The sequence below is a fragment of the Symphalangus syndactylus genome, chromosome 2 (genome assembly GCF_028878055.3).
Source record: "Symphalangus syndactylus isolate Jambi chromosome 2, NHGRI_mSymSyn1-v2.1_pri, whole genome shotgun sequence".
Classification (NCBI taxonomy): domain Eukaryota; kingdom Metazoa; phylum Chordata; class Mammalia; order Primates; family Hylobatidae; genus Symphalangus; species Symphalangus syndactylus.
The window spans coordinates 121,163,676-121,183,310 of NC_072424.2; the positions used below are offsets into that span (position 1 = coordinate 121,163,676).

The following is a 19,635-nucleotide window of genomic DNA, read 5'->3' on the forward strand; positions in this document are numbered from 1 at the left end:
CAGGCAGAGAGAACAGGAGTGCAGGCCTGAAGCTAGACCGAGGCAGCCGAAGCAGAGTGAGGAGAAAATTGTGGGAAATGTTGCAGTCAGGGGCTAGATCTGCACAGACCACCCTCAGACATTCACATTTCTCTCTCTCTCTCTCTCTGTGTGTGTGTGTGTGTGTTTACCTCTTTTTAAATGATGAGAAGCTGTTGGAGTGACAGGACTTCTTTTCAGCTGCCAAGCTTTTTGTGTTTGCACTTTTCCTTAACACTTCTTCCAGATTAGGTTCTCCTTAAATTCGGTTTGTGGCTGGAAGTGATCCTAGACACCTCTGGCTCAGCTTCCCAACTCATGCAGGTAGGAATCTCGCTCAGAAGTGGTCATTAGACCTTCCAATGAGAGCACAAAAAATTGGAACTTCCAATGGGAGCACAAATGTTTACAATGATGGTGTGTCTAGGATGAGAATGAGAGAGCCCATTCTATGCCCGTCACTGTGAGCATGGAAAATCAGCGGTGACTGCCAGAGAGTAGCTTTCATGTATGTTCATATTAGCAGGGCTTCCTCCATGACCTTCCATCTCGATGAAGAGAGAACTTATTTTCATGTCCACACCGTGGATATACTAGTTCTTTCTCATCCTACACGTAGACATGTAGCTGGGAGTGTTGCAACAGGCCAGGTCAAGGGAATGGAATAACAATAGTGTCTTAGTCAGCTCAGGCTGCTATAATAAAGTGCCATAGGCTGGGTGGTCTATGAACAACAGAAATATTTCTTACAGTTATGGAGGCTGGAAGTCCAAGATCAAGCTGCTAGCATGGTCAGGTTCTGGTGAGGGTCCTCTTCTGAGTGGCAGACTATTGACTTCTTGCTGTGTCTTCACATGGTGGAAAGAAAGCTAGCTAGCTCTCCAGCCTTTTCTTATAAGGGCACTAATCCCATTCATGAGGGCTCCACCCTCATGACCTAATCACCTTCCAATGGCTCCATCTTCAAATACCATCACATTGGGATTAGGGTTTCAACATAAAGTTTTGAGGAGACACAAACGTTCAGTTCATTGCAAATAGCTGCTATTATAGAGTTCCTATCAAGTGCCATTCTCTGTGTACTTAAATATGTCATCTCTAATTTTCCAAACCATCTCCTAAAATACCATCTTTTTTTTTATAGGAGAGGAACCTGAAGCTTAGATAGATTATGGAACTCGCTTGAGATCATACAAGAAGTGGCAATGCCGGGATTTGAGCCCACGATTGACAAAGCTTTTATTCTTTGCATTCCACCATGCTGCCTCCAAATAGGTCAAATGACTAGAAAAAGAGATTTAGGTTCATAATTGTCACTATGCATTTTTCCTACTGTGGGAACAATTATGAACAATTCCATATGTGTCCAATTTTATAACAATAAAGCGCAAAAGAACATCTGTATCTTTTTGTTGTAGGGTAGCAGCCTTGAAATTTGTATCTTGGTTTATTATATTAGATATTTCTTGAAATAAGCAGACCTTAATTGAAAACTGGAAAATGCTTATCATATCTGAGTATTTTTAAATAAATAATTTTACTTAAGGAATTTCCTAGAACCTGAAATTGCTTTACTCCATATAAATCTTATTTATACATCAGTGTACTGTGGGAAGTTAAAAAAATCTTATTTAAATACAGACATATAGCTAAACTGCCGAGAACAAAGCATTATTTCAGCGTTATTTATAGGTACTGGTACTTTTCTGTTGCTATTTTTCTAACAGAATCTGGCTCAGGACTGTCTCATTTTCATTTTCACCTCTCTGTCCTTGGTTTTGTTAATCTCCATGTATTTTAACTTTGCACTTCTTGGAGCATAGCTGGCTCTCTCTCTCTCTCCGTGTGTGTGTATGTCTTTCTCTGTCTCTCTCTCTGTCTCTCTCTCATACACACACACACCTGTGTGCACATCTTCCACAGAAAAATTAACTCCATGGGAGATTGTTGTGCAGAATAGAATACATTTTGCCAGACCAACAAATCAGAGACAAGCCAACTCTCAGCCTCCAGATCTGGTGTCCCACTAACTCCTTTATGTAGCTCAATGCTGGAGTAACACAATTCAGATAAAGATTTTGCCCTGGTGGCTATAGACTATGAACCTGCTACACTAGTCTTCATACACCAATAAGCACTAGGTAGCCGGACTAGAGCATTAAATGTTCAAGATATTGTCATTCAATCTCCATAATAAATAGATAACAAAGCCAAGGTCTTACTAAGGGGTTACTTGATAGTTAGGAGGTGAAATGAGACTAGAACCCAGGTCTTCTTACCTCTAGGAAAATTGTCTTCCTTCAAAACACCATGCTTTCCCCTGAATTTGAGATCACAAACAAACAAACAAACAAACAAAAACTATGTCTTCTAGAAATACCAGAATTAGAACACATCTATATGAAAATCCTTGTCCTCTGATAGCAATCACCTGTGATTTCCTGGGATAGAGCTCATTCCTCTTCCCCATCTTCCCAGGCCAGTGATAGTAACTTCCTTCCTTTGAAATGCTGCAATGCCTGTGAGCATTCACCTGTAGGGACTTCAGAATTCAGAACAAATCCTTGCTGAAATGGCAGGGTGGCAGAAAGAACATTGCCTCTTCCTGTGTAGAACTTTTATGGGATTTCTCCCAAGTGTGTAATATGTGTGTGGTTATATTTTATGAAACTTTCATGAGAGTACTTCATTTCAGTTCTCCTCTGCCATTTATGGTAATCCTGCTCCTATTATTTTTCTGTTAACTGAGATTTTATTTTTAAATATTAAATTGTGATTATGAAAAGAAGTTCTTTATTCCCAGAGCCACACTCATGTATATGTAACTTCTTCTGACTTATGTGGAAGCAACTCCCACGTTAGAGTTTCAGCCCTGGTCCCATAATTTGCAAGCATTAAATGGAAGCCTCATATTGCAATGCAAATTATAGTACCCAGGGACTGGCAGTATAATCACCCAGTTACAAAAAAAGGTAAAGAGGAGACGAAATTACCATAATGGGCCACAGAAAATACACAAGAGAATGTTCAGAGGCCTACATGGCAGGTTTCATCACTATTCTAATGATATGCTTGCTTTCCTCTGAAAATGTAAAGAAAGATGTTGTTGGCTCCACCTTGATGGAACTTGATCTTCAGCTGCTTTTACGATAGTGATGGACTGGGCTGAATTATTCATATCTTCTCATCCAAAGTGTGAAATGGCTAACCAGGATTTGGGATCATTTTAGAAGCTGAACTGCAATGGACAAGTAGGTTGAAATATGGAAACATGGGGAGTGAGAGAGAACAGCATCTAGCAGGAGGAAGAGGAGCGTGCCAAGATCTCGAGACAGGAGGCCCTGTTTGAAGAGAAGCACAGTCCAGCCAGGCTAGAGCTGGGGTGAGACATTTCTGGCACATAGTGATTTCAACTGAAGTCCAGCTTAGAGCCTGGGCCCTGGACCCCAGTGAATCAGCTCATCTGAGCAGAGAGCTCCCTTTGATACTTAAACATCCCTGGGCCAGAGTTCTGGAAAGCCTGCTCTAGGGGGAATGAAGGGAGACCTGAACTCTTCAATATTGACTCTTAGGATCTCTTCAATTAGCAGCAAATTACTATTTTTCCTAGCTTGATACATAAAAGAATGCTGAACATAGGAGGTTCTTACTGAAATCATTTGGAAACTGACAAGAAAAAAAAGTAGGACTTCAAGACATATTTTCCCTAAGATTATGACCTCACCAACGCAAGTATTGGATGGTGTTATAAACAAATGTTTGGAAGATGACATTAAAATGAAGATAGAAGTAATTACATAGTGAGGCTTACAGTTTACAGCTGAAAAAACAGCTGTTCTATGGGTTCTTGTGACTTTTGAAAATATTTCCAGAGACACAACCACATCTGGACTCCAAAAATACGGTGTCTTAAACACCACAGAAGTGATCATGATTTGCTCTAGAAAACAGTATTAATTCTACAGGAGGTTCCAGAGATGACAAAGCCCCTGCCGTCAGAATTGCACATGAGGAATTTAATTGGAACTGTTTGATGAAATGTGAGTGATGGTATTAAATTCTAAATTAGTATCTTATATTTTATGTTAAGTATGCATGTATAGCTAAATTAATAATTTAAATATAGCTAGGTAGACATTTGACTATCAATTAAATTAGCTCCCTTCAAAAAATGTTGAGATTTATGAAGAGGATCTTCTGACTGGAAAAAAAAAAAAAGACGCCACGGGGCTCTACTCTGAATGCCAGGTTCCCTCATATTTCGACATATGCAGTATTTTGAGAGTAAACCCTGCAGGACTTGATAGGTGGGTAGGATGTTGAGTGAGGGAGGAGGATAAGTCAGGTAAGTAGGTGGTGGTATTACCAACTGAACTAGCCAATGGCAGAGACATAGTTTCACAGGCAGTAGGGTGGGCAAAGGGATATTAAAAACTCACTGCTGGCAAGTAGTTGAAAGAGAATTAGTGTCGCTTTGGCTGCGCTGGTTGGCTCTGCCATCCCAGCCCTTCCCCATGGCTGACCCTGAGGAGTTGCAGGTTTCTTTACCACCCATGCTGCCTCCCTTTTCTCCCTCATCTTCAGACTTCTCTTTGGCATCTTCCCCAAGCGCTCCCGTGAATTTGGGCTGGCCAGTTCCAAGCAGGGGCAGCAGCCAAATGGTGGATCCACTGGAGGAACAGGGGCTGCAGATTGGAGATGCATTCTCATTAACTACACTTTTTTGTTTTCAACTTTTGTTTTAGGTTCAAGGGGTCCATGTTCAGGTTTGTTTGATAAATTGCATGTTGTGGGCATTTGGGTCACTCAGATAATTTTGTCACCCAGGTAATCAGCCTAATACCTGATAGGTGGTTTTTCAGTCCTCACTCTCCTCCCACCCACCTTCACCCTTAAACAGGCCCCAGATCTATTGTTCCCTTCTTTATGTCCATGTGTACTCAATATTTTGTTCCCACTTCTAAGTAAGAACACGTGGTATGTGGTTTTCTGTTTCTGCTTTAATTCACTTAGGATTATAGACTTAGGATAATGGCAGCCAGCTGCATCCATGTTTCTGCAAAGGCCATGATTATATTCCTTTTTATGGCTTTGTCGTATTCCATGGTATATATGTACCACATTTTCTTTATCCAGTCCACCACTGATAGGCATCTAAGTTGATTCCATGTCTTTCCTATTGAGAAGAGCACTGTGAACGAAACTTCTTGAAGCCCCATTTGCAGTACCAGCTCAAATGGAAGAGCTTGCCTTCAGCTTGTCTACAGAAAATGCACGTTTCCTGAAAACGTGGTGGGAACTCTTGAAAGAGGGCTATGATTCTTCCTCAAAATCTGACAGCTGATTTGGCATGCTTCATTGTTTAATAATGATGGCGCAATAATTCATGCTTCCTCATATATGATATTTGCACATGTGCGAAATGTATAGGATGATCTCTTTCCAGCATTTTTATATATACTCAGAATGAATTTTTTTCTTGGTTTTCTTGACTTTTGAGAAAGCAGAATTCTGATGCTATTTTTGAAACTGACTAGTACTTGTTTATCCTTAAATACATTCTGCCCTCTAAGCTTTTATAGAATCCTTTATGAGAGTTAATTTGACCAGTAGATAGTTAATATTAATAGTGCCATGGTGCTATAAGTAACAAACTAGGTACACTATTATTTGTTTTGCAACAAGATGCCAAGCATGCCAGAGTTTGAAGTACAGCTTAATCTTATGGACCAACAGAGGTAACTTTAAGATTGCCAATGGTAGATCTGCCTCCATTAGGCTAAGTTCTCCAGAACCAATGACTGTGTCTTATTTACTTCTCTGTCCTCCACATCTGAAACAGTGTCACACACACTCACTAAATGTATGTTGAATAAAAAAGTTGACAAGCATAATTAAACACTATTTTTTCTTCCTATACTTAGCATGAAGACTATAATTGTTTCTCTAAAAAAATGTAGAAATCAGAACTTCATTGACTTGAAGGAAAATACTCTCTTTTTTATGGAAACTTGAACTTTGATGGTAGCTTTAAAAAATATACCATAAATATTTTTTGCCTTTATATAATTTTTTTTAAAGTCTTTACTTCAGAAAATAAAAGACTGTCTAGAAAGAATGCTTTGCTTTTTTTTTTTTTTGAGACGAAGCCTCACTCTGTCTCACCAGTCTGGAGTGCAGTGGCGTGATCTCGGCTCACTGCAACCTCTGCCTCTTGGGTTCAAGAGATTCTCCTGCCTCAGCCTCCCAAGTAGCTGGGACTACAGGTGTGTGCCACCATGCCCAGCTAATTTTTGCATTTGTAGTAGAGATGAGGTTTCACCATATTGGCCAGGATGATCCTGATCTCTTGACCTGGTGATCTGCCCGCCTCAGCCTCCCAAAGTGCTGGGATTACAGGCATAAGCCACCGTGCCAGGCCAGGAATGCATGTTTGATATGGTTTGGATCTGTGTCCCGCCCAAATAGCATGGTCAATTGTAACCCCCAGTGTTGAAAGTGGGGCCTAGTAGAAGGTGACTGGATCATGGGAGTGGAGTTTTCATGAATGGTTTAGCACCATCCCCCCATGGTACTCTATAGTGAGTGAGTTCTCATGAGATCTGGTTGTTTAAAAGTTTGTGGCACCTCTCCTATCTCTCTCTTCCTTCTGCTCTGGTCATGTGAAGATGCTTGCTTCCCCTTTGCTGTCCACCATGATTGAAAGTTTCCTGAGGCCCCCCACCAAAGCCAAGCAGCCTCATGCTTCCTGTACCACCTATGGAACCATGAGCCAATGAAACCTCTTTTCTTTACAAATTACCCAGTCTCAGATATTTCTTTATAGCAATATGAAAACAGGTTAATACAATACTTTTCTCTGTTTAGTTCTATGGTTACCGCTTTTAATATTTTTTATATTTGATATTTTTATATGTTTGATTGCTGTTGTTAAAGTGCCTTATTAAAATCATGGCTCTGTGCTATTACTTTTGGAGTTTTGGAAGTTGTTTATGTAATAATTCTGAAGAAGTGACTTTGTTTTCAATGCATCAAATTTAAAGGATGTGATTGTTTTTCCATTATCTGACCTTAGTGACAATGTTCTCTTTTGCTTGTCCTATATCTTATGTTGCTTTTTAGTGGTCTGTGTTATGCATCAATAATTAAGCCAATTAATTCTCTACCAAATATAACTTCTGGATATCTTTGATATAGCATCTTAATTCTTTGTAGATATGGAGATGTGTACAGAAGTATATCCTAAAGCCCCACAATGGGGCTATGAAAAAGGACAGATGGATGGGCAAATAGTCTTGTTTAGCATATGAGGTCATAGTTCTTGATTAATATTTTTAGCTAAAGATCACACATATAGTATGATTTCTATATCAAAGGTATGCTTATTTCAAAAAATATTTTTCTTACATGCTCTGAAAATTACAATTTTTTAAATGTGCAAAAATAAATTCTTATTAAAAGGAAATTTTAAATTCCCTGTTGGCCATGTTGAGTTTGAGATGCCTTTGGGGACACACAGAAGATTTTTGGATATAAAACTGCCTAAGGAAATAAGGAAGTTTATTTTCATCGGAACTATAGAAGGCAAGCAGCAGCAGAAGACTGGAATAAGGGAGAAGTATAGCAACTGTGGGCATGGTCATCCAAGAGAGGTTAGATGACCGTAGGGTTTTATGTTTGAGGATGTTGACTAAAGTACCCGGAATATGTGGCATAGTAGAACCACATGGCTTCAGGGTTTCTAATAGTGCCAATCTTAAGGGCTTCACTGATGAATGAGCTGACTCTGCTATAGTCAAGATCTCATGCAGCAAGTGCAGGGCATAAGGTAAGCACTGTGGTCTGTAGATTCAGACAGGGTGAGGCCTGAGGGGGTCAGAGGCCCTCTCTGTAGGGAATGAGGCCTGCTCAGGCACTAGGTTTCTCAGTTCTCCAACCTGAAGTCTGAAAAAAGAAGTGGATGGCGTGGGCCTGCACACATACACACACACAATTTACAGAATAAGTTTAATTATTGTGCACTGCACATTTGCGTCCCCATAAAATTCATATGTCAAAGCCCTAAAACCCAGTATGATGACACTAGGAGGTGGGGCCTATGGGAGTGATTAGGTCAGGATGTGTCAAGAGGGTGGAGCGCCCATGATGATATTAATGCTCCTGTAAGAGGAAGGGACACCACAGCCTCCTCTTTCTGCTATATGAGAACACAGCAGAAGATGCCGAAGGTTATCATCTGCAAGACAGGAAAGGGGTCCTCACCACATCTGCTGGTACCTTGACCTTGGACTTGTCAGCCTCCAGAACTGTGATAAATCAATTTCTGCTCCTTAAACCACCCAGTCTATGGTATTTTGTAATGGCAGCTTGAGCAGACTAAGATAATCATGCTTCAAAGGGTTTGTTTGGCTAGAGGGATTTTCCCTCTGCCCTTTCAGTGCGTTAGGCATCTCAGTTGCTGAAGAATGAGGCAAGGTACTTGATACTAATGGGAATAAATGATGGTTCACGCCCCACAGTCACAGCTTTCTACTTCACCATCTGTGAGAGGACAATGAGATCTGCCCCACTCTACCCCTTCCCTGCCACCCAGAGTGGAGGGAAAGCCCGCTTCTCGTCCTTACTGGCTGGCCTGAGCCATATATGCGCCATGAGCCAGTTACGGAACTTGCTTTCTCTGACACTGTTTCTGAAGTCACTGGCCCTCCAGACAGACATAAGCATCTCTTCTTTCTACAAACATCTGTTCTGTTGGGCCTCCAAGTGGGAGGGTGGGCACTTGGTGTCTGCATGGCTCAGAAACTGCCCATTATGAGCAACAGATCATCTCGCCTTCCATTAAGTACGTGATTACAGCCAGATGCTGTGGTGATGGGCACACAGCTCCCTATAATAACCATAATTATGATCCTGGTGTTTCTTCAGCTCAACATGCTCTGAACTTCTGAAGTCAGAAGAAATTTGGAAGAATTGCTTATTAGAGGCTGCAATCAAATGGAGGAGGAGAACTTTTTTTAAGAAGGGTGGAAATTCCCGCCTGACATCTTGGCTTCTGTACAACCTAACCTGACATCCTGTGGTGTGGTTCTGGAGGCCGAATGAACACACACTGGCTCCGCGTTCCTGCTTTTATTTCTCTTCTTCCTTGATCTTTGCTCTGTCCCACCCCCATCTCTTCTGGCTTTTTCTCAGTTGCTTTTCCTGACTGGGAGGGAAAAACAAGCACCTGCTGGCCCACCAGCTCACATTCCTCCTGCTATGGGGGCTTGCAGAGAGGTGCACCTCCCCTGCCCACTCGGGTGAAGTTCCTGGAATACCCAGGGAGAGGGGGTCGTTGGAAGCTGAAACTGGCGGCTTGCCGTGATGACTAACAGCCACCTGTGCTTGCCATTCTTGAGTCCATCTATTTGTGGAATATGGAGCTGTTTGGGGTATATTTGTGCATGTGCTAAGTCTTTACTTATAGGAGCACATTTAAAAGAGTCGGAAATCCAGTCTTTGAAGAAACATGTAATATTAGTTTGCTAGGGCTGCCATAGCAAAGTTCCATACATTGGATGGCTTAAACAATACAAATTTGTTTCACAGTTCTAGAGGTAAGCAGTCCAAGATCAAGGTGTCAGCAGGGATAGTTTCTTCTGAGGGCTGTGAGGGAAGGGTCTATTCCAGGACTCTCTCCTTGGCTTGTAGATGGCTATTGATATACTTTGGATATCTGTCCCCACCCAAATCTCACATTGAAATGTAATCCCCAGTATTGGAGGTGGGCCTAGTGGGAGCTTTTTGGGTCACCGGGTGGATCCCTCATGGCTTTGTGCTGTTCTCACCGTAGTAAGGTCTCACGAGATCTGGTTGTTTAAAAGTGTGTGGCACCTCTCACTCCCTTGCTCCTGCTTTTGCCACGTGAGATTTCTGCTCCCACGATCACCTTCTGCCATGATTGGAAGCTTCCTGAAGCCTCCTCAGAAGCTGAGCTGATGCTAGTGCTATGCTTCCTGTACAGCCTGCAAACCATAAGCCAATTAAACCTCTTTTCTTTATAAATTACCCAGCCTCAGGTATTCCTTCATCGCAATGCAAGAACAGCCTAACACAGCTATCTTCTCCCAGTATATCTTCACATCACCTTCCATGTATGCGTGCATCTTCATTTTCACATGGTGTCGTGGTGTTTTTTTTTTTTTTTTTAGACAGAGTCTTGCTCTGTCACCAGGCTGGAGTGAGGTGGTGCAATCTCGGCTCACTGCAACCTCCGCCTCCTGGATTCAAGCTATTCTCCTGCCTCAGCCTCCTGAGTGTCTGGGACTACAGGCTCGTGCCACCATGCCTGGCTAATTTTTGTGTTTTTATTAGAGACAGGGTTTCACCATGTTGGCCAGGGTGGTCTCGATCTCTTGACCTCATGATCCACCTGCCTCGGCCTCCCAAAGTGCTGAGATTACAGGTGTGAGCCACCACGCCTAGCCATGGTGTTCTTATAAACACCAGTCATATTCAATCAGGGGCCTACCCTATTCCAGTATGACCTCATCTTAACTAACTCTATCTGCAATACCCCTATTTCCAAATCAGGCCACATTCTGGGGTACTGGGAACTGAGACTTCAACATATAAATTTGCTGGGGGGACACAATTCAACCCATAACATAGGTACTATAAGCCTACTGCATGCCAGGCACTGTGCCAAGCTCCGGGGATACACTCTTGAACAAGAAAGACAGTTGCTACTCTCCTTCATGTTATTTGAGAGTAAAGAGAAAAATGACACAATAAAAAAGTAACCAATATGCTGTGATACAGCCCGGAGAGGGACCGTGGGAGAACAGAGAAGAAGCAAAGAAGCTCACAGTGGAGACCAGGGGAGGTTGCCCTGAGCAAGTCAGGTCAAAAGCCTGAAGTCTGAAGGAAAATAGGAGTTTACCAGGGAAAAGGTGGGGTGGAGCAGACAGATCTTCCAGGTGGAGGCAACTCAAAGTACCAAGGCCAGTGGGGAGAGAGACCACAGCAATTCTGTGGGGTTGAAGTAATAGCACGTGCAAGTGTGTCCCAGACATTAAGGAGAGGAGGAAAAGAGTAATGGAGAGACACTGGAAGAAGAATGATGCAGACCCAGTAAGCCCACCGAGGAGTATGGCAGAAACCCAAGGGCCCTCGGGAGCCACTGAAGAATGTCGTTTAGGAAATGACATGATCAGATTACATTTTAGAAAAGCCCCACTGGCTGAGCCTGGGGAGGAGGAGAAGGAAGGAAGACCACTTAGAGGGGCACCTCTGTGCTCCAGATGAGAGACGGCAGTGGCCTGAGCTAGGAGAGTAGCAGGAGATGGAGCTCACGGGACTTTGCTGCCCACTGGTCCTGCAGATCTCAGCCCATGCATCTCAGAGCTCCCAGGGCTTCTCCATGTCTGTGTGCCAGTTTGACACTCGTGCTGTCCCTCCTATTTTTTACTTTTCAAATACTTGCATGGTATTTACCACATGCCAGGCACTGAGTGCATTAGAAATGCTAATTCATTATGTGCCAGAAAGTAACTATGAAGGAGGCACTGTTATTAATCCATTGTATAATGGGAGAACAAGGTCACAGAGTTAACAGATGACAGTGCCAGGATGTGAATCTGGCTGTCTGGCTTCACAGTTAATACTCCTTTTTATTTTTATTTTTTATTTTATTTATTTTGAGACAGAGTCTCACTCTGTTGCCTATGCTGGAGTGCTGGAGTGCAGTGGCATGATTTTGGTTCACTGCAGCCTCCACCTCCTGGGCCCAAGTGGTCTTCCCCCTTCAGCTTCTCTAGTAGCTGGGACATAGGCCCATGCCATCATGCCCAGCAAATTTTTAAGAAAATTTTTGTAGAGACAGAGTCTCCCTATGTTGCCCAGGGTGATCTTGAGATCCTGGGTTCAAGCCATCCCCCAACCTCTGCCTCCCGAAGTGTTGGGGTTGTAGGCATGAGTCACTGCTCTGGGCCGCAGTTCATACTCTTAACCATGACCCTACACTGCCTCTTATGAGTAGGTGGTCATTTTATCGTCACACCCACAAGAGGACCTAGCACATAATAAGGCCTTGATAAATACTTGTTGAATGAATGTTGGTGGTGATTGGATATATATGATGAAAATGGTGGGGGGATGCGGACTAGGGGATGGGGACCAGTGTCAAAGATGACTTCCAGGACTTTCAGCTTGAGTTGGAGGTGAGGGTAGTCGCTGAGTAGAGGACCACAAAAGAGAAAGCTGTCTCTAGGGAATAAGGAAAGAATAAACTTTAAACCTCTATACCAGAGACCTCCACGTGGAGGGGCAAACTGGAACGGCCTAATGGAGCACAGCTCTTCCTACTCCTCAAACATCTACAGCCACAGCCACCCCTCGAAGGTGCATGTCACTCGCTGCCCTGGTGAGAACATCCATCTGAAACATTTTAGGCCTTACCCTGTAACAGCTGAATAACAGCTATTAGCTTTGGACTCTAGGCATTTTTATGATATCTTGGTTCCAGGGCTTGAGGTTTGGCAAAATGAGCATATTATTCACACGCAAAACAACTGCATTAAAATAGCCTTAAGCATCTAGCTTACACTGACAAAACCTAGGAAATTCAGAATTATGGTAATAAGTCTGTCCTGAGTTCACCCCCAACACTATGCCTGGTGCTGCTCCATTAAGTGTGGAGAGAAAGGTCCCCACTGGGCAGAAAGAGCCAGGCCAGGGAGGTGGAGGCAGGACAGGTGAGGGAAAAGAAGAGGAGGAGGATTTGGGAAAAGAACATTGGGGCATGGGCTATGGTCCCCTGACCCAGGCCTGCCACATGGCGTATGGTGATGTAGCCATGAAGTGCTGGCTCCCAAGGCCACTCCTCTGATCCTAGAGCCAGGCAAGACTTGCCCATCCCAGGCACCGGCTCCGCTGGTCTGAGACTCCCTCCTAGAAGCTGATGAAGATGAGACACATTTGCCCCATGGAGTTGAAGTGTCTTTCAAGTTTGCATCCCTGCAGACCTCAGACACAGGGAGAACTAATACGCAGGTACATTTCTCCCCACTGAATTTCCATTTTCTCGAAAGGAATTAAAGAGAAAGAAGCTTGATAACAGATGAACAAAAAGCATTGTACTGTGTTGGAACATAGCAACATGGCTGATTATAGCATTAGGGGATCACTCTGTCAAGGATATTTGACAATGTAAACAATTTTGATTTGGAGTTCCACTGAGAGTAGAAGAAAAGTGAGAAAAAGAAAATCCTTCCTCTTGGTCAAAAAAGAGACCTTTCTCCATTTGAGATGACGTGTGACCATTTGTTCCAATGATTTGTAGTAAAATCAGTAATTGGTTCTTGGGATGCATTTTGGGAAAAAAATGTCTGTAATTCCAGAATTCACCAAGGTAATTTCTGTAAGAACTTTCTCTAATCTTTTAAGATAGTTAAGTATAATCCAAGAGCTCAAAAATGGGCCACGTTCTTTTTAAATATAATAAATGTGATCTCAATCTAACCAACTTAGAGACGACAAAAATGTGGTCCTTGGGGAAGCTGTATTAATGTAGCATAAGTGTCAGGGTGGCAGAGAAGGTGAGACACACCTACATTTACAAGAACCCCAAATAACTTTTGTAAAATAAAAATGAAATGTCAGTTCCACAAATTGATTGCCCTCTTCCAATAGTTTTCAGATTTCTTTAACCTTTTCAACTCCCGATCTCTCAGTGATTAACAAATCTCTTCTCTTTGCCCTACGATTACTATACACCAGAATAATAATCCAAGTAAATAAGCTCCTTTAACCCTTCCAATAATCCTATGAGGTAGCCACTCTTGGTCATGGAATGATGTCATTTATCATTATGATACATAATGACATTAGGTTACTTGGCCAAGGTCACACCACCAGTAAATGGAGGAGCTGGAACTGGAACCCCACGTGTTCTGTTCCAGAGGTTGTTCTAAGCACACCTTGAGTTCCCACGCCACCTGCCACCACCACATATAATTTAAGCTGAGGTTAGTCATCCATCCCACCCAGACCTGGGTTGCCTGTAAAACCTGGCTGAGGACATCCAGAGCTGTAGGGGTCCTGATCCCTCTGGAACTCCCCATCTTAGAATGAGAAACCCTGTTCTCTGTCAAACCAGCCAAGAGACAGAAAAAGCAGTTGTGTTCATTTCTAAATTGTTAAAAATGGTTCTGAAGGCCCATTTCTTTTATTCCTCCTGTTAAGTGGGAAAACCAAAAAAAATTCTATGCTACCAGGTAAAAGCTGAGCCGGGGATAAAATGCAAGAAAACTCAGGCTTTAGAAAACGACCTGGCAATCGCTTTTCCAATGTGCTGTAAAATCTTAATAATTCTGAGTAATCTGGCCCAAAATGCATGAAAGTGCAGAACAGCTGGAAGTTCAGAGAAAGTCATTTGTGTGCCCTTCTTGTCACTTAGCAAAGCAGGAACAACCTTGGCTCTGTTGTGTAGCTATTTAGATGTCACAGCCATGAATCCCTGACTCTCCATCAGAGGCCACTGGCAACACTTCCCCTTTTTTTGTTGTTTGGAAGAAAGAGATATAGGAGAAGTTGTTCAAATAAAATGACTGTTTGGGGTGGGGAATGGAGAGGCAGTGTAAACATGGGTAATAACAAGCGCAGAGAGAAACTCAGGACACAGTGACATCAGCAGAGCCAGGCATCTCAAAGCTGGTGACAGTCTGCACCGGCAGATTTCTTGTGGAGCTCTAGATATTTCTGTTCTGACTGGAGTCTTTATTTAACAGTCTTGATGAGTGCATTAACTGTGACTTAACTCTGAGTTTGAACGAAAAGTACAAGTATTTGCCATGTTTCTTGGCAACACCTTTTGACGAAAGGATGCATATATCCCTAGTTCTGTGCTAGAATTCTTTAGTGGGGACGCTCTGGAACTAAAACATCCTCTTTGGAGGTTAAATTTTAAGCCTTTTCACAGCTTATGTATCCCACAGCCTCCTCTATGCACACACACTCATGCACACGCGTACATAGAAGCACCAACCCTGGGGGCGGACTCGCTCAGCCTAGATGCAAGCTGCTGGCCTGTGTGCAGTGTATTTTCCCACAGGACAGAGGCAGAGGGACCCCAGTGGGACCAACACAGGAGGCCTAAGTTGGGTCTGAGGTCTCCCAACCTCCCAGAAAATGTTTCTCCTGGATCATGCTCTTTGGTTTCTTTCCTTGCTTGTTTTCTACTTGAGCGGCAGGGACTCAAGAGAAATTGACAGGAGAAAGAAATCGCCTGAGCATCAGACACAGGGATGGTGGGAAATGAAAATGATTTATAGAGTTTCGTTGGCCTCCACTCTCACCTTTTCTGCTTTTTGTAGCTCAACATCTCACAGGTGTGAACACAGCAAACTATGTAGCCCTGTTTTATTGTGTAATTAAATAACACCCTACACTGAGTCAAGTTGAGTTGTGAAACCTCAAGGTTTGGAACATCAGGTAGAGGATGTGGGGAAATGCCTGCTGCCTGAGGTCACTGGGTTCATTTTCCTGGCACCAGTAGAGGTAAGGCAGCTGCCTTGTAATCAGCTCCTCTTGGAAATTACTACACCCACACAAACATTTGGGTCCCATGGAAACGGCAGGAAAGCGGTCTGGTCTAGGAGCCTGGAACTGGGGCCTAAGCATCTAGATTGGCTTGGCCCCACCACTGACTTCCTGTGTTGTCAGTTTACACCTCGACACCACAATTTTGCCTTTGGAAACACCAAAGAGAGGGTCCTGCAAAGAGCAAATCTGCGGGAATGGTGTGAAAGCTCTCTATTTGCTTAGGATGCTTTAGCTTTGTTCCTGCCCAAGGCAGGAAAAAAGATGAAATGACTAACCCTATTATTCTACTCTAATTCTACTACTGTGCTGCATCTTGCCTGTGGTGGGAGTTTGGCAGAGAAGACCTCCACAGCCCTTCCAACTCTGAGATTCACAATAGTCAGTAACTTCATTGAAAACCATGGAATTGCATGCTGTCATCACTGGAGAGGGCAGGCCATTCTGAATAGATACACTCTGATTGGCCATTTTTAAATGTAGGCAGTAGACAAACATTCCTTTGTTGCTTTTCTCAGGAAACAAATTACTTTCTGAAGACGATGGCAGGCATATTTAATAGAAGACACACAGGTAGCTTCAGCTAAGAAAGAAAAAAAAGGCCAGGCACAGTGGCTCAGGCCTGTAATCCCAACACTTTGGGAGGCCGAGGTGCGGATCACCTGAAGTCAGGAGTTCAAGACCAGCCTGGTCAATATGGCGAAACCCCATCTCTACTCAAAATACAAAAATTAGCCAAGCATGGTGGCACGCACCTGTACTCCCAGCTACTTGAGAGGCTGAGGCAGGAGAATCACCTGAATCAGGGAAGCAGAAGTTGCAGCGAGCCAAGACCGCACCACTACACTGCAGCCTGGGTGACAGAGCAAGACACTGTCTCAAAAAAAAAAAAAAAAGTCTCCTTGCCTATCCCCCTCCTCCCTACCAATGCGCCAAAAGAAAAAGTAGCTTCCCTAGAAAAGAATGTCAGCCAAATATAAGTCAGGATGCTATCAGAGTGTAGAAGACATGCAGGGGAGAGGTGTGAAGGGAGGCAAGAGAGGAGGCTTCTGGGAAGGGCTTCCTCAGGCAGGCGGCTCCTGAGTCAGGCTTTAGGAGATACCAGTAGCATTCACCATCTGGAGGGAGAGAGTGGGTCACAACAGGACAAGGATGGGAGCAAGCCAGCGGATGTGGAAAATTCCGTGGGGTAATAGAGTTTTACTTTTTCATCTCTCCAAGAGCCAGTGCTGTGAATCCCCTGGGAAGCACAGATTTATAACTTGGTAGGGACCGCTGTTCGGTATGACTTTTTTGTAGTTTAGTTTGTTATTATTCTGACTCTCACGACATAACGCTGGCTTTGCAGAAAGCACATGTGCAGCCACTGAGTCCACAAATGTGGACTCAGCCACTGCCGTGTGCCAGGTACCTGGAAAACACTGGCAATGTCCCTACTGCCATGGAGCTTGCATTCCTGCCTGAGAAACAGGCAAATAGGAAATCAGTGAAACAAAGATCAGTTCTGAGAGTGATGAGTGCTTAGAGAAAAATAAAACGTGTGTGTGATGAAGTGGTGGGGAGGGAGTAACATTCAATAGCAGAGTTCGAAAAGACCTTTCCGAAGTTGTGACACGTGAGCAAAGACCTAAATCACAAAAGCAGCCAACTTTGCCAAGTGAGATGTGCATTCCAGGCAGAAGGAATGGCGACAGCAGAGGTCCTCAGGAAATGAGATCAGTGTGTTCTAAGAACAGAGGGAAGGCCAGTGTGGCTGAGAAGGAGAGTGATAGGAAGGGAGAGGTATAGGAGTGGACACTGGAGGGATAGGCAGGGGCCAGTTCATAGGGACCCTTGTAACTGATAGCAAGGAATTGGACTTTATCTTTATCTGTAATAGGAAAGCAAGGTAGGAATGTAGGTTGAGTAGGCTTATTATAATTCAACATGGAGACACAGTGATGAATTAGACCCTAGTGAATAATCCTAGAATCTCTCAGAATACCCGCGATATTAGTGAATGGATGACAACTGACTAGAAACCAGATAGGTGCCTGAGATTTATAAGGCAGACAGATTCATACAGGAATTTAGAATCTTACCGGACTTTAAAACCTTCCACATATATATTTTCCCAAGTATACATACTGTGCCATGAATATCTAAATAACATTTCCTAAGCATGTGTGTGGTCGTGAATGACATCCAAATTTAAAACACAATGCATTCTGCATATTGCATACGATTTTCTCAGTGGCTCTTCTAAGACACCGTTTCTGGTAAGCATGTGCGAATACAGTCTGAAAGGGAGACAGGAAAATCTCAGCTCTTCTTCCAAACTAGCCACCATCCTCAGGAGGCCCCCACACCCTCAGGAAGAACCAATCTGCCTGGTCTTATCACTGTGACAGATCGAATGATGGGTATCAAGTCATCATTTCATGGCCAAGATTTTGTCCCAGACTGTAGCTCACTCATTTCTGACAATATGTTGAAAGTGAAATGTGCTTCCTCGCCCCTCCTAACTTCCTTTTACAATTTATGAATTTTGCAGTTTTGCTAAACACAAAAGCTGCTAGAAATTTTCAGAATAAGATAGCCCTTTACACTCAGCATGCAGACGGCAAAGTCTCAAGGGACAGAAAATTATTAAACGTAGAACACACAGAATGAGATTTAACATTTTTAGGACCAGAAAGAGGATTATAAAATTCAGGCAGCACAACAAATACCAGCCGAAGCCTAACTGGCCAGGAGTGTGTCATAATTATTCCTAGTCGTCAATTCTGATGGATTCTCGGCCCCAGCAGAGAAGTCACTTCATCCTCCATTGTCTAATGGATGCTGATGAAAAGGTTACAGTGCCAGGAAGGTGGTGCTCGTCTCTAATCTTGCCTGCCTTGTTCTGTCAAGTCAGAGTTGATGAGAGAGACCCAGGTAACTTGTTCTCTTGCTCTTGTCCTGATATCTGATCTCAGGATGGCATTCCAGCTGGTATTTACCATTGGGCCGTGTGCCAGGAGTCCTGTATTTTAAAGATTCTTAAGTAGAAACACACATAACTCAAAATGTTAAGCTAGAAGTATCCTATTTCCTCTTCTAAATCTTTCAACTTACAATTTAGGAAACAGATCTAGAGTAAATGGGTAATTTTTTTGAGGCAGCAACAAAACCAGGACAGGAAGTCACATTTCCGTCTACCAAGTTCTCCCAATCCAAAGCTATCTGAAGTGGCTGTTTTAGATCTCCCCACCCACAAGACTTGGCCACAGTTCTCCTAATGCCCAACCCCTTGGCATCATAGCAGTAAAGGGAACTCTCCCTTATTGTGAACATAATATAACACAAGCTCTGAATAAAGAATACAATATTGCTTTTACCATACTTTTTTCTTCTTCTTTGAAATTATGGTGATTCCTAGTTTATCTTAAATTATACTATCCCAAACCCTCATCCACATAAAACAAAGCCAGAAATCAGGAAGTAAGCAAGAAAGGCACCTATGGTGAAAAAATAGCTTCTTGTGGTCCACACTAAAGATTGCAGGATGTCCCATTTGGCCTTTGCTGATGTCTCTGATTCACGTTTAAAACCTTAACAAGCTTGTTTGCAGGGTTTGCAATCTTCCAGGAGCCTGAGAGCTGCCAAGACGTAAAAAGAAGAGAAGTTCCTATGGGCCAGGAACTATAGGCCAGACCCTCAGAGCACCGACAAGGCACCGGGCACAGCCAGGAAAGAAACAACACAAACAAAGCATGAAAAGCAGGCAGAGTTTTAAAAGGAGCATTTCCAGGCTGTCTTACAAACCTCCACAGGCCCAGGAGCAAACTCCATCAATAGCAGGTGGCAGCCATGGAGGTTTTTAAAGCTATCCCTGACTGAAATATCCAGAAAAGGTTTTCTTTTGGTCATCATGCTTTGAAGAAACAGAGAACTATGATATATCTTAGCAAGACTGGCATGACTACCACTTAACATGGCGATCACTGTTGAGATTGTATTGTCTTAAGGGTGTAAACACACAAATGAACAAGTAAAACTCCTCAGCTATGTAAAACC

General features: G+C 43.2%; 1 protein-coding gene and 1 pseudogene across 5 annotated transcripts in view; both read left to right on the plus strand.

Annotated features, from left to right (window-relative positions):
* Window positions 1-10,060, plus strand: part of AIG1 (androgen induced 1) — a 321,750-nt gene extending 311,690 nt beyond the window's left edge. For 2 of the 5 annotated variants that reach the window (XM_063632007.1, XM_063632027.1), the window contains one exon: window positions 8,944-10,060. In XM_063632007.1, the coding sequence (XP_063488077.1) occupies window positions 8,944-8,966 (23 nt within the window). In that variant the 3' untranslated portion in view covers window positions 8,967-10,060. Of the gene's footprint in view, window positions 1-1,162; window positions 1,650-8,943 lie in introns of those variants that run through there. The other 3 variants (XM_063632038.1, XM_063632008.1, XM_063632020.1) reach the window with 3 other exon arrangements.
* On the plus strand, window positions 1,878-8,978 carry LOC129463472 (renal cancer differentiation gene 1 protein-like; annotated as a pseudogene).
* Window positions 10,061-19,635: the final 9,575 nt, after the last annotated feature.